Source organism: Tupaia chinensis, unplaced genomic scaffold (genome assembly GCF_000334495.1).
Source record: "Tupaia chinensis unplaced genomic scaffold, TupChi_1.0 Scaffold000031_1, whole genome shotgun sequence".
In the NCBI taxonomy this organism is placed as follows: domain Eukaryota; kingdom Metazoa; phylum Chordata; class Mammalia; order Scandentia; family Tupaiidae; genus Tupaia; species Tupaia belangeri.
In genome coordinates this window covers 1,300,697-1,313,934 of record NW_006159461.1, presented here as the reverse complement: position 1 = coordinate 1,313,934, position 13,238 = coordinate 1,300,697, and the positions used below count along the sequence as shown (strand labels likewise).

Here is a 13,238-nt window from a genome sequence, read left to right as displayed (position 1 = left end):
CCCCCGGGTTTCACTGCAGGCTCCCAACCAAAAAAAAAAAAAAAAGAGACAAAACTAAACAAAACATCAAAACCAAAAGTTGAGTGAGCGCTTGCGCCTGACGGGCTGCGACGAGGCCCCCTCTCTCCCAGCTCTGCCACGGGCTGCCTGCGTGTTTTCACTCACGTGCTTGTGTTTGCTCTTTGGCCTGGTGATACGTTTTGTGCCGTTGCCTCTGGCATCCCTGAGAGAACCCTGCACGAGGAGCCCGGTGCACCCAGGCGTGAGTTCTGCTCCTGGCCCTCCTGTGTGCCCCCCTGCACAGGTCACGTAGTCTGCCAGAGCCTGTGGTCTGCGTACAATGACAGCGGCCACTCGGCCCTGCGCACACCCCACGGAGTCCCGTGGGAACACCTGACAGCATGCAGGAAGCGATGTCTGTCCTCCCCCTTCCCGGATGCTGTTGGAGAAAACAGTAATGGCACGGGGAGCCCAGGACCCTCAGCCTGAGTGAGGTGGGCCTGTTTTCACTCAGTAAAACCGACCCCTGGGAAGGCCATGCCATGGTGTTAAGGCTCAGCCGAGCTCGACACCCACCTGACCCAGTCTGTGGCACTGGTCACAGCGGCTGACGTGGAGTCAGTGGGCAGCACGCACTGTAAAGGCAGACCCTCTGCGGGTTTCGCCCCCCAGGCTGGGGTTGGGTTACAGCCCAGCACTGCCTAGTGCGGGACCCTGGGCTTGTCCTGGGGCTGGACGGTGGTGCAGTGGTCAAGTGCGATACTCTGACGGCTGCTCCACTTGGGAGGGATCTGAGTTCACGACGAGAGGCCTCCCTGAGCACACTGGGCATGCGTGTGCCTGTGGTCTGGGCTGCTGGGCCTGGGCGTGGGTCACAGCGTGAAGACCCTCTGGGGGTGCTGTCTCCTGTGTCTCTCTGTCTCATTCATTTGTTGTCTGTTTCTCTCATTTATGAGAAAAATAAATAAAAAACTTTAGAAAAAAACAAAAAACAAAAAAAATGATCAACGGCCAGATGATCAGCACCCTCCCCAGGATGTTGTCTGTTTCATTTCAACTTTATAATCACCACAAGAAAGGACCTTTCTGCTCCCTGTTACAGAGGGGAACCTCAGTTCTCGGGAGCTAAGGGCTTGCTGGAGACCCGGCTAGCCAGTGGAAGGTGAGTGGGGGACAGATGGCCATGTGGCGCCCACTCTGCTCCTTCCTGGGTGGCCTGCTCCCCCCGGATCCTGCAGCCCAGGAACGCCGTGGGTCATGGCCGGTGCTTACAGAGCACAGCAGCCCTAGCACGAGCACCGAGAATATCAGCTCTTAGCCAGTATTCCCCAAATCGGGATGTTTCCAAGAAGGGGTTTATGTGAGGAAACCGGAAGGCAGCTGTCAGCGGACTTTCACTGAGGAAACGCTGACCCTGCAATCGTACATAAAACCATGTAAAACACTAACAACCCGACCTCAACTTTTGTAATACCACAAAAGTAGGTCAGAAAATTCCTCGAGTCGACCCTGGGACACCAGGCAGCCACAGTCAACAGCCAAGTGTTCCAGGCCTGTCTGTCCTAAGAGCACGTAAGACAGCTGGGGCTGGGTACTTCCTTGCATATTTTAAAAACTGCTTTCCCTGGGGCCAGCAGATGGCATAGCAGTTATGTCAGTGGAGTCCCCCATGGCTGACTGTGGTTTGAGTCCGGGACCCAGTGGATTGAAAATCATGCCAGGCACGTGTGTGTGTGTGTGTGTGTGTGTGTGCACACCCAAGGTCCCAGGAAGAGAATGGAGGAGAAGAGATTGTAGAATCCCTTCTCATCACTCCCCTGGGGGGTGGGGTGATTTCTCACTGTCCCTCTCACTGTCTCTGTCTCTCTCTCTCCCTGTTGAGTGCAGCCTCCCTAAGGCAAACCAAACAAACAAACAAAGATTCTTTTAAAAGCTTGCTTTTCCTGACACATGGACACCCACTCAGTTACATACTGAAGCCCAGGTCTCTACTCCCAGCTGTCTGGTAACCCCCCGGGGCCAGGCTCTCGAGGACTGCATGTATGTCTGCTGTTCTGCTTCGCGACAGCTGGGGCCTCCTCTGCGGGAAGCTGCAGTGGCACGCAGGGCCACCACTCCGTGACATGGGAGCACATGCGGAGGTCCCAGGCCTCCTGAGGTCTCTTGTAGGTGGGGGCGTGCGTGTCTGTGAGGCCGGCCCTCTTGGAAGTGGCCCCCTCTCTTTTTTCTCTCACTCAGAAGAAATAAACTTTCAAAAATTCTTTGAAAATCACAGCACAGCTTGAGTTTACTCCTTTCCAGAATCCTACAGGATGGAGGACTAGAGGAAGGGAATTGTGGCATGACCAGATCATTCTTTATCTCTGAATTTTTCTTACTTGAATAACTCTATTAAAGTAACACGATTTTTTTGTTTGTTGACTTTGGATGTTCCCGTGTGTGTGTATGTGTATGTGTGTGTGTCTGTTTGGAGATATACACACACACACACTATATATATTATATATATTACATATATATAATATATATTATATATATATTATATATATTACATATATATAATATATATTATATATATATTATATGTGTATACATAGTAATCTACATACATGGTAATATATATATTAGTTTTTGCTATAGAGTATGTGTCCTTGCTCTGGAGAGGGATGGAGAAAGAGCCAAAGTGAAAAATCACCCTCTGAAAGGATGGTTACATCTCAGTCTCTTCTCCATTCTCCTCTGGATATTTTGTATGTGCATGCACATGTACCCAGTGTAATTTTTCAGCCACCGAATCTGGGACTCAAACTATTCAGGCAGTTATGCAGAATACAGTGTCAGTGCGCGGGAGCTAAGGGCTTGCTGGAGCCCGGGCTAGCCAGTGGAAGGTGAGTGGGGGACAGATGGCCATGTGGCGCCCACTCTGCTCCTTCCTGGGTGGCCTGCTCCCCCCGGATCCTGCAGCCCAGGAACGCCGTGGGTCATGGCCGGTGCTTACAGAGCACAGCAGCCCTAGCACGAGCACCGAGAATATCAGCTCTTAGCCAGTATTCCCCAAATCGGGATGTTTCCAAGAAGGGGTTTATGTGAGGAAACCGGAAGGCAGCTGTCAGCGGACTTTCACTGAGGAAACGCTGACCCTGCAATCGTACATAAAACCATGTAAAACACTAACAACCCGACCTCAACTTTTGTAATACCACAAAAGTAGGTCAGAAAATTCCTCGAGTCGACCCTGGGACACCAGGCAGCCACAGTCAACAGCCAAGTGTTCCAGGCCTGTCTGTCCTAAGAGCACGTAAGACAGCTGGGGCTGGGTACTTCCTTGCATATTTTAAAAACTGCTTTCCCTGGGGCCAGCAGATGGCATAGCAGTTACGTCAGTGGAGTCCCCCATGGCTGACTGTGGTTTGAGTCCGGGACCCAGTGGATTGAAAATCATGCCAGGCACGTGTGTGTGTGTGTGTGTGTGTGTGTGCACACCCAAGGTCCCAGGAAGAGAATGGAGGAGAAGAGATTGTAGAATCCCTTCTCATCACTCCCCTGGGGGGTGGGGTGATTTCTCACTGTCCCTCTCACTGTCTCTGTCTCTCTCTCTCCCTGTTGAGTGCAGCCTCCCTAAGGCAAACCAAACAAACAAACAAAGATTCTTTTAAAAGCTTGCTTTTCCTGACACATGGACACCCACTCAGTTACATACTGAAGCCCAGGTCTCTACTCCCAGCTGTCTGGTAACCCCCCGGGGCCAGGCTCTCGAGGACTGCATGTATGTCTGCTGTTCTGCTTCACGACAGCTGTGGCCTCCTCTGCGGGAAGCTGCAGTGGCACGCAGGGCCACCACTCCGTGACATGGGAGCACATGCGGAGGTCCCAGGCCTCCTGAGGTCTCTTGTAGGTGGGGGCGTGCGTGTCTGTGAGGCCGGCCCTCTTGGAAGTGGCCCCCTCTCTTTTTTCTCTCACTCAGAAGAAATAAACTTTCAAAAATTCTTTGAAAATCACAGCACAGCTTGAGTTTACTCCTTTCGCACAAGTGGATTTTCGCATGGTCTGGCTTGAGCTCTGTTTCTGTAACTAGGTAGGGTCCTTCCAGAGGCAAAGCTGCTCTCCAGGCCACTGGGCTATGTGACTTGTACTGAGAATGGAAGTGCTAGGTAAGTCGACGCACCTTCCCAAGTGGAAATGGGAGTAGCTTATCCCTTTCTGGCATTTGTTGAAAGAAACATGTGTTAAAAGTGTCACCCAGCCCTGGAACATCTCCGTCTGTGACAGACTTCCCCGGACAGTAAACACGTGCCATGCTGCCTGGACTCTACACACGGGCGTGGCCCATCGCTTGGTGAGGGGGTGAGGTGCTTCGCACTTCCCGTCTGCCCTGGGAGGGCCGCACCTGCCATCCCTCTGGCACTGCGGTGCAAGCTCACCCTCCTGCAGGGGTGCACCTGCACTGTTCTGCCCACCTGCATCTCTTTGAAAGGCTGCAGCTGAGGGGAGAGACAGTAGTTCATGTGTGGATGGGATAAAAACTTGACAGGATTCAAACTCATGGTCTTAGCCTTTGGAAATGAAAATGCTCTCTCACCATCCGAGGACGAGTTCTTAACCTGAGATGTGACTGAGCATGTTCCTGGGCTCACGAGGACCCAGAGCACCTGGCTAAATGGAAGACTCGATTGAAACCTGGGCGTGGGTAGGAACTTGGCTCTCCTCCTGGGAGGTGACGGGCACTTCCTGGGAGAGCTGAAAGGCAACTTAGACTTGCAGCCCTCTGGACCAAGAATAGGAACATCTGTGACATATCACTTCCGGAAACTGTGACTTCGTGGTGTGACACTGTACAAACTTTACCCAGTCTGCTTGCTGAAGGTGGTCGGGCATGAAAAGAACCAACTACAGAGCATGGCTAGCTTGGGAACGGTATCGCTTGTCCTTCTGTTGTTTCCTAACGTCCTTCTTTCTGACACCTACGGACTGTGGGGCCGTCAGCATTAAATCTGGTCCCCAATGATCTGATCCGTAATCTGTGACTACGATCGCTTACGTCTCCTGGTGTCGCTGAGGGGCTATAATTTGTGTGCCTGGACTTTATTAAGAACTCCAAAATAATGGTGCTACTCCTGTCGTATCAGCATTTTCGTTATTATCGGCATGATTCTACTAGTAAATATAAAAATAGTTAGCATCTGTGAACCTGCAAATAAACGTGCATCGGTGAGTTAGGACACTCTTCCCTTGGCTAGTAGAAGCATCAGTGATGTTTGAACAACTTCCGAAGGACATGGGGGGTGCACTTGCACCTTTGCCCTCAACATCCTCAGGACAATGTATTGATGCAGAAGGATGCCCATTTTCTGAAATGTCTGGGGAATTAATGTCAGCTAGATGGATTACCTCTCAAGTTTAACCACGATGACTCAAAGACTTTTTCCTGATATTAGAAGCCACACGCAATTCTCATGGATCAGCAAATAGAACTGACCAGCTCCAGAAAACAAAAGAACGTTAAAGAAGATTATAATTTACAGATAAACCAGGAGGCTTTAAACCTTATTCTAAACATAGAAAAGCCAGCAAATTGACTTAAACACGTTCAGATTGGAATACAACTGTTTCACTCACGGACCCTTAGGCGACTCTAAGCCAAGATTACTGGAGAGGAGCTGGTTCCGCTCTGAGGTCTGTGCCCGCTCGGCCAGTGTGCTCTGCCGTCTCCTCTGTTAATAACTATTGCCGTTACTATAATTCTGTACACAGTAAATATTTATCATCCCAGAATCATGAATCATAAAGGCAGCCTCATTGCCTCCTGTCTAAATGATACTTATTTCAAATAACAAATTGTTTAGTATATTTTGATTCCTTAAAAGCTGCATTCAGAAAAAACTGTATATTTAATAAAACATATGTACACTAGATTTCATGTTTTACTAAATCAGTCTTTAAATATTAAAGTTTTTTATAAATGTTTGAGGTTTTCTGCATGTCTCTCAGCTTCAACCTTATGCACAATGTGGCCCGTGACATTTCTTTTCTTTTTTGAGAGGTTTTTGCTATAGGGTGCGTGTGCTCGCCAGACAGACAGAGAGACAGAGAAATAGAAGGCAAGAAATCACCCCCCAGGGGGGATGGCCATGCCGCAATCCCTGCTCCTCCATTCTCCTCTCGGGATCTTGGGCATGCACCCACACGTGCCCGGCGCGAGTTTAAGCCGCAGGGTCAGGACTCCAACTGCGGTTGACTACATGGGAGTCCAGCGACATAGCCATTACGCTAACTGCTGATCCCCAGGCCCAGTTTTTTTAAACATTTTCCCAAGAACTTTTGAAGACCCATGGCACACACGCACATGCACACACACACACACACACACACACACACACACACACACCCTATGTTCTATGCGAATGAAGACACAGCCTTTGCAGCCAGGAGAGAGGCACATTTGGGCTGCCCCTGCCCGCTACCTGCAGTGGGGCGGTCGCTGGCCTCCGAGGGGCTGCTGTCCTCAGGCCTGTCGTCTCGGTCTTCTTTGCAGTCCACGCTGGGGCTGTAGTGGCGCGGCTTCATTAGCAGGGACTTCCTCTTGTTGACCGGGACGCCCAGCGCGTGCTCCTCCGCGGCCCTCTTCCTGGCCATGGCGCAGCCGCAGGCGGCACTGCACGAGCGGGCAAAGAGAACACGTGAAGGGAGCTCCCCGCGAGTGTAACCCGAAGCCTCGGGATCCTTGGGCCTACAGGTTTAGGGTTAGTTGTTGGCACTAACGAAAACAGCCCATCCATGGAATCCATTGAACTGTGTGGTTTCTATTTTACTGCTTATCAGAAGAGGTTTTTTTTTTATCATCCTTAATCCTGAGTAAGCGTATGTTAATCTATGCTTTGGTTGGCACGGTACTAAATGCCCAGGGAGGGATGAAACAAGATTTGCACTGGTTTGCTAATCCTAAGAAACAGCTAATGTGAAAAATATACCACCATATACAAAAGTGTGTCCAGTATGGATAAATCACACGGTTTTTCAAATAGTCGTTCGCTAGCGAGACTGCTTATCTCTGCTGCAGTCGTGTCTCTGTGAGCGGGTCCCGCACATCCCCGGCTTTGAAAAGGCCACCACGAGCGAAGCGACCGGCTAGGGACCTCCCGTCCACACCTCGCCAATCACAAAGGAAAGTGATGCCGCGTGCCATTCTGCCTTCAGATTCCCACCCATCTGGCTCCAGAACAAACACAAGGAAGAAGATTGGGTTTCACCAGAGTGGACGACTGTACCCTCACTCCTGCTCTCATACGCTGTACTTGGAAATGCTCCTGAGGGTGGCCTTTCAAAACCGATTTCCTACATAGACCTCATCCCGAATTAATCACTCTCTGTGTGAAGTTTAGACAAACATTTCCTTGGCTGGATCCATGCAGACTAGAGGGTTTAGCCAACAGGGAGTCTAGTCTGTGAGATAGTGACCAAACGCTCTTTGAAGAAAAACGCCAGGGACCGTAGATGAAAAAGTCCACAGAAGGGACGCCTAGACTCAGAGTATCAAGGTATTACTTACCCCATCTCTAAAAGATTGAATTCTGAGTCGTGTGATTAAACCAAGGCTTTAAATTGTTCTCCCATAAACATCAATGCAAAGAGATGGCCCGGTGATGACCACAATTCAGTTATAGTTATAACCAAATTCTTGAACTTAGAAGAGTAGATCAAAAAGCTTCCAAGGGGAAAAAAATTGTCCTCCTTTCCACGAAAAAAGGAGGAGAAGAAGAAGGAGAAGAAGAAAAAGATGGTTCTGGAAGGAGATATTTCAAGTTAGAAATATCTCAAGAAAGATTAAAAAATGGAGAATTAAGAAATTCTGATGGGAAGAGTGAAGTTCCTAAATCAAATAATAAACGTTCTCCACATTTTTCTGATGGGTTCAAATTTAAAGTGACCCTGTGTTTGGGAGTCTCAAAAAGTTCCTGGAAAATGGAATTAAAGTGCAAGTTTATTTAGTGAAGAAAAAAAAAATGAAGCCCTTGTATAATTTTTTTCATAATATGCAGTTTCTATGAACTTTTGGAATAGCCTCCTCTCTGCTCCCACACGAAGATGGAGCAGCAGAGCATACAGCTAGACAGCTCTAACAGCCCGAACCAGCTTTAAGGAAGGCTGTGCACAAAGAGAAGGTCTCATGGGCGGAATCCACTGGTCTGTCATGTACCAAGAGCACACAGACAAATGGAACCCCTGACACGCACCTTCTTGGTCTAGGGAGGGCAGGGGGCGGGCAGAAGAAACTTGCCAAAGGGTTAAAGTGCATGTACATGTGGACAGGCAAGAAGTTCCCTAAACTAGCCCAGGTCTCCTAAAGCCAAGGAGTCCCCATAAAAACTGCTCAGAGAAGAAACAAGCGAGATCGCGAAGCTGTTATCATGAGCCAAGATTTGTAGGAAATGGTTGCTGCTCCTATGTCATTGAGAAGTTAGAGCAGGGACAGAAAGCCGATTTCCAGAACATAGTGAATATGGGTATTGGGAAAGAATCAAACCAAGTGTCTTTACTTTTTCTTTCTTTCTTTCTTTCTTTCTTTCTTTCTTTCTTTCTTTCTTTCTTTCTTTCTTTCTTTCTTTTTTTTTTTTAAGATAGGGCACATGCATTTGCCAGAGAGAGAAACAGAGAAGGAAAGTGAGAAATCACCCCCAGTGAGAATGGTCCCACCATCCCTTCTCTTCCATTCTCCTCTTGGGAGCACTTAGCCACTGGGTCTGGGACTTGAACCGTGGTATGCCATGTGGGAACCCAGCACCTTATCCACCACCCCACTGCTGGCCCCCTACCAAAGTGTCTTAAAGTGAAGATTTGTTAGGATTCTAGTTTCCCTTCTTTTGCATAAATACCCAGAAGCAGGACCGCCAGATAATTGTATTTTTATTTTTAAGAAAGCGCCTGTTGTGTGTATTCGTGGCAGTACTATTCACAACAGCCGAGACGTGGAAACACCCTTTGTGTCCACGGACAGGGGGATGATTAAAGCAGATGTGGTGCACGCAGTGGGGTGAGCAGCACTCAGTCTTGGGGGGAAGGAGAGCCTGCAATACTCAACAACTGCGCGAGCTCTGAGGGCGTTCTGAGTGGAATCAACCAGGCACGGAAAGACCGATACCACGTGATTCCACAGACAGGAGAAGTCTAAAGCAATGAAAAGGAAGAGTGGAACAGTGGTTGCTGGGGGCTGGGGAGGGGCACAGGAGGAGTCGCTAATCAGTAGGCTTGAAATTCCAGGCAGGCTCCACGCCTACTCCAGAGATCTCTGCGGGATCGTACCTACTGATGGCGAGGCTGTGTTGCACACTGAAAACGTCGTCAGGAGGGTAGAGAGTAGCTCTCATGTTAAACCTTACTACAATCAACTATAAAGAAGTAGGAGGAAGAGAAGGAAACGGAGGAGAAAAGTAAAAGGAGGAGGCAGGAGGAAGAGGAGGGTGAGAGGGAGTGGGGGGAAGGAGGGAGGAGAAGGAGAAGGTTACTTGTGAGCAGCAGGAAATACTGACTAATAAACCCTGGGGTGGTCGGGATGGTTAGCAACCAACTGCTCAGTCAGGAAAACGTCATTTCTTTCTTTGAGAGTGGAGGTGATGAATGGGGCTAAACATATGTTCTGTATAAAACCTTACAAATTTTATCTTAATATCATCATCCAGTTTGCTTATAAAGACAAGTTAACATTCCCAAAATCACATAACTAGGGACAGGTGGGGCTGATTTTTTTTTTTTTTAAGAAATTTTTGCTATATGCACGTGCACTTTCTGGAGAGACAGAGAGACAGAAAGCAAGAGATCACCCCCTGGAGGGATGGCCACACTGCATTTCCTTTTCCTTCATTCTCCTCTCAAAATCTTGGGCACGCACACACAGCGTCTGGTGTGAGTTTTTGTTGTTGTTGTTGTTATGTTTTTGGAGAAGTTTTTGCTATAGGACTCGTGCACTTGCCAGAAAGACAGAGAGAGTCAGAGAGACAGAAAGGGAGAAATCACCCCCATGGGGAATGGCCGCACCACAATCCCTTCTCCTCCATTCTCCTCTCGGGATCTTGGGCACACACGCACATGAATTTAAGCCACCAGGTCCAGGACTCAAACCGTGGTCAACTACATGGGAGTCCAGCGACATAGCCATTATGCCATCTGCTGGTCCCATGAGTTTTAAGCCACTGGGTCTGGTACTCGAACTCCAGTCGACTACATGGGAGTCAGCGATGTAACCATCATGCCATCTGCTAGTCCCTGGGCCTGATATTTGAATCCAAGCCTACTGAGCCCCAAAGGTCATGGCCTCTTCTCTGTGTTGCCAGATGAGACTAACAGAGTTGGGTCATTTGTGTACAAGTCGGATAACTCACTGAAATAAAACAGCGACCTCTTCAACTGGAAGAAAGATGCCTGCCATAGCGCCATGCCCAGTGCTTTCCATGGGAATATGCAGGACATCCCTGAGTCTGAAGATGACACTGAGCTGCAGCGATCAGAAACATATAAATACGATGAGCCCCCCGCCCCCAAAGTCCATGGACTGCAGCAGTAGAACGAAGCTACTGAGATGACAAGTGATAGTGAAAAGTAAGTTCAGTCTCTGGGTCCAAATGTTAACTGTAGAAATGTAGGATGAAGGGGATACGTAAGGTCTTATCAAAAGAACAAGTTTAGCTTGAAATAACTTTTTTTTTAGAGGTTTTTGCTATAGAGCATGCGCACTCACCAGAGAGACAGAGAGAGACAGAGTGACAGAAAGCAAGAAATCACCCCCCAGAGGGGATGGCCATGTCGCAATTCCTTCTCCTCCATTCTTCTCTCAGGATCTTGGGCACGCACACACATGCACCCAGTATGAGTTTAAGCCACCGGGTCCAGGACTCGAACCATGGCCGACTACATAGGAGTCTAGCGACATAGCCATTATGCTCACTACTGGTCCCTGAAATAACTTTCTTAAGAGATTTTTGGTATAGGGTGTGTGCACTCACTGAAGAGACAGAGAGAGACAGAGAGACAGAAAGCAAGAAATCACCGCCCAGGTAGGATGGCCGTGCTTCAATCCCTTCTCCGCCATTCTCCTCTTGGGATTTTGGGCACGCATGCACACGTGCCTGGCATGAGGGTTAAGTTGCCAGGTCCTGGAATTGAACCGCAGTTGACTATGTGGAAGTCCAGCAGCGTAACTACTATGCCATCAGCTGGTCCCTGAAATAAATTTTTGTATGTGGTAGTAGAGATATGAACTAGCTTTGGCAATACTAACCACATCGTCTGAAATAAATAGCTGAGTCTTTGGGAACCTTCAGTCCCCGTTTCTTTATCCCTAGGAGTGGGTTCATGACTGTATGACACGTGTTTTGTGTATAGTAGCGCTGCGCCTATCCTGGTAGTGACGAAGATGGAGGCCCTGGTAAGGCGAAGACGGAGTTCGAGCTGCTTGGGCGCCCTGCTCAGTGCTCAGCCCCGAATGTCGCTGTCGGTGTGCACACCCCGACCTCTCTCCCTGCACACCACCCAGATTGACGCCTGCGTGGATGTCTGCAAGCGCATTCTCCGTTTTTACACGATATTTATATTTACATAAATCACACCGGATTTGCATGAGACATTTGCTTTAAATCTCGCATTTTTGTGCATTTCTCTGAAGCACAGTACCCACAGCCCAGGCAGTGTTTGGAGCTAAAATAAAAGGCTTTATCATAAATATTACCCTTTGTGTGTGCATGGAAAATGGTCCCTTTCCTAGCTTTCCCTGAGGGCACACTATTTTGGCTTTATTGTGACACTTCACTGTGACACCGCAATGAGGGAAAGCCGTGCTTTACCTGTCACTGAGAGAAATGCCACAAAATGCTAGCATATCTCCTCAAGGTTGCCAGAAATCATTTCCACTGGGCTGTGTTTTCCCATCTGCGGAGCTCTGAAATGTTAAGGAAATAAATGAGCTCTATTATCTATATTTTTCTAGTAGATGAGGAAGAAAGAGAGAGAAAAAAAGATACTCAGCCCTGCATTTATTGTTCTATTCAATCAAACTGTTGCTTTAAACAGCCAGGGTCCCCCAGGAACTTTATCGATGCACCAAATACCTTTCTACACTGTATTTCAGGTTTTGATTGTATTAAAATATCGTGAAGGGGTCTGCGTTTTTACCTGAGAGGTAATTTTGGTAATTTTATGTATCCAAAAAATGCTTCCATTTAAAAACGTAAATTCAAATGTAAAATGCTGTTTCCTTTGATGACAACATAAGATTAATTTTTTCCTGAAAAATCTTTGAGGCAAACAACAATTAGATAATATTAATGATAGGTTCAATGCTGGAGCTGTATCTAGAAGTCAAGTGTATTGGCCTTTAAGGTTTCAGAACAAATTAGGAAACGTAATAGGCAGTTTTAACTTATCTTCTGCAGTAATAAATTCTCAGTACCTATTATCAGAAGATATGTAACTTATTTTTCTTTTTTTAGAGAGAGACTTTTGTTATACGGTGTGTGTGCTCACCAGAGAGACACAGAGACAGAGATACAGAAAGAGAGAAATCACCCCCCAAGGGAGATGCCCACGCTGCATTACCCCCTCCTCCATTCTTTTCTTGGGATTTTGGGCATGCATGCACATGTGTCTGGTGTGAGTTTAAGACTCTGGGTCTGGTACTTGAACCGTGGTTGACTATGTGGGAGCTCAGTGACCTAACTATTATGCCATCTGCTGGTCCCCTGTAGCTGCTTTTTAAAAATGTGGATTCAGCAATAGATACATCCTGAGCGCATGTTCTTAAAAGAACGAAACAGGGCTAGCAGGGCACATGGAGGACGAGGTAACTGGGTCCCACATGGTTGACTGCATGGTTGAGTCCCAGACCCGGCAGCTTGAAAATTACACTGGGTGTGTGTGAGGGTGCCCCAAATCCTGAGAAGAGAATGGAGGAGAAGGGATTGAGGCGATTTCTCACTTTCACTCATTTTCTCTCTCTCCAGTGAGCACACGTGCCCTATAGCAGTCCAAAAGAATGAACAGTATGAATCCCTGAGTCCAAGGAAACCATTTACATGGTCCAGAATTTTCAAGGGTAATGCTTAACAGGTATTCCAACTGATTTCTTCTCATTAGGCAGAACACCATAGACTCATTGAATGGGGCCAAGACATAGGAGACAAAGGTATAATCACTGAAAATAAAAATCATTAAATTATGATTATTTACAGAAATATGATTGTGTTTGAGAAAAC

The 13,238-nt window shown here is 47.8% G+C and overlaps 1 protein-coding gene across 2 annotated transcripts in view; it reads right to left on the bottom strand.

Moving 5' to 3' along the window:
• Positions 1–13,238, bottom strand: part of LOC102472026 (ST18 C2H2C-type zinc finger transcription factor) — a 140,700-nt gene that overhangs the window by 77,671 nt on the left and 49,791 nt on the right. For both annotated transcript variants that reach the window (XM_027771407.1, XM_027771409.1), the window contains exon 3: positions 6,462–6,652. In XM_027771407.1, the coding sequence (XP_027627208.1) occupies positions 6,462–6,652 (191 nt within the window). The remainder of the gene's footprint in view (positions 1–6,461; positions 6,653–13,238) is intronic.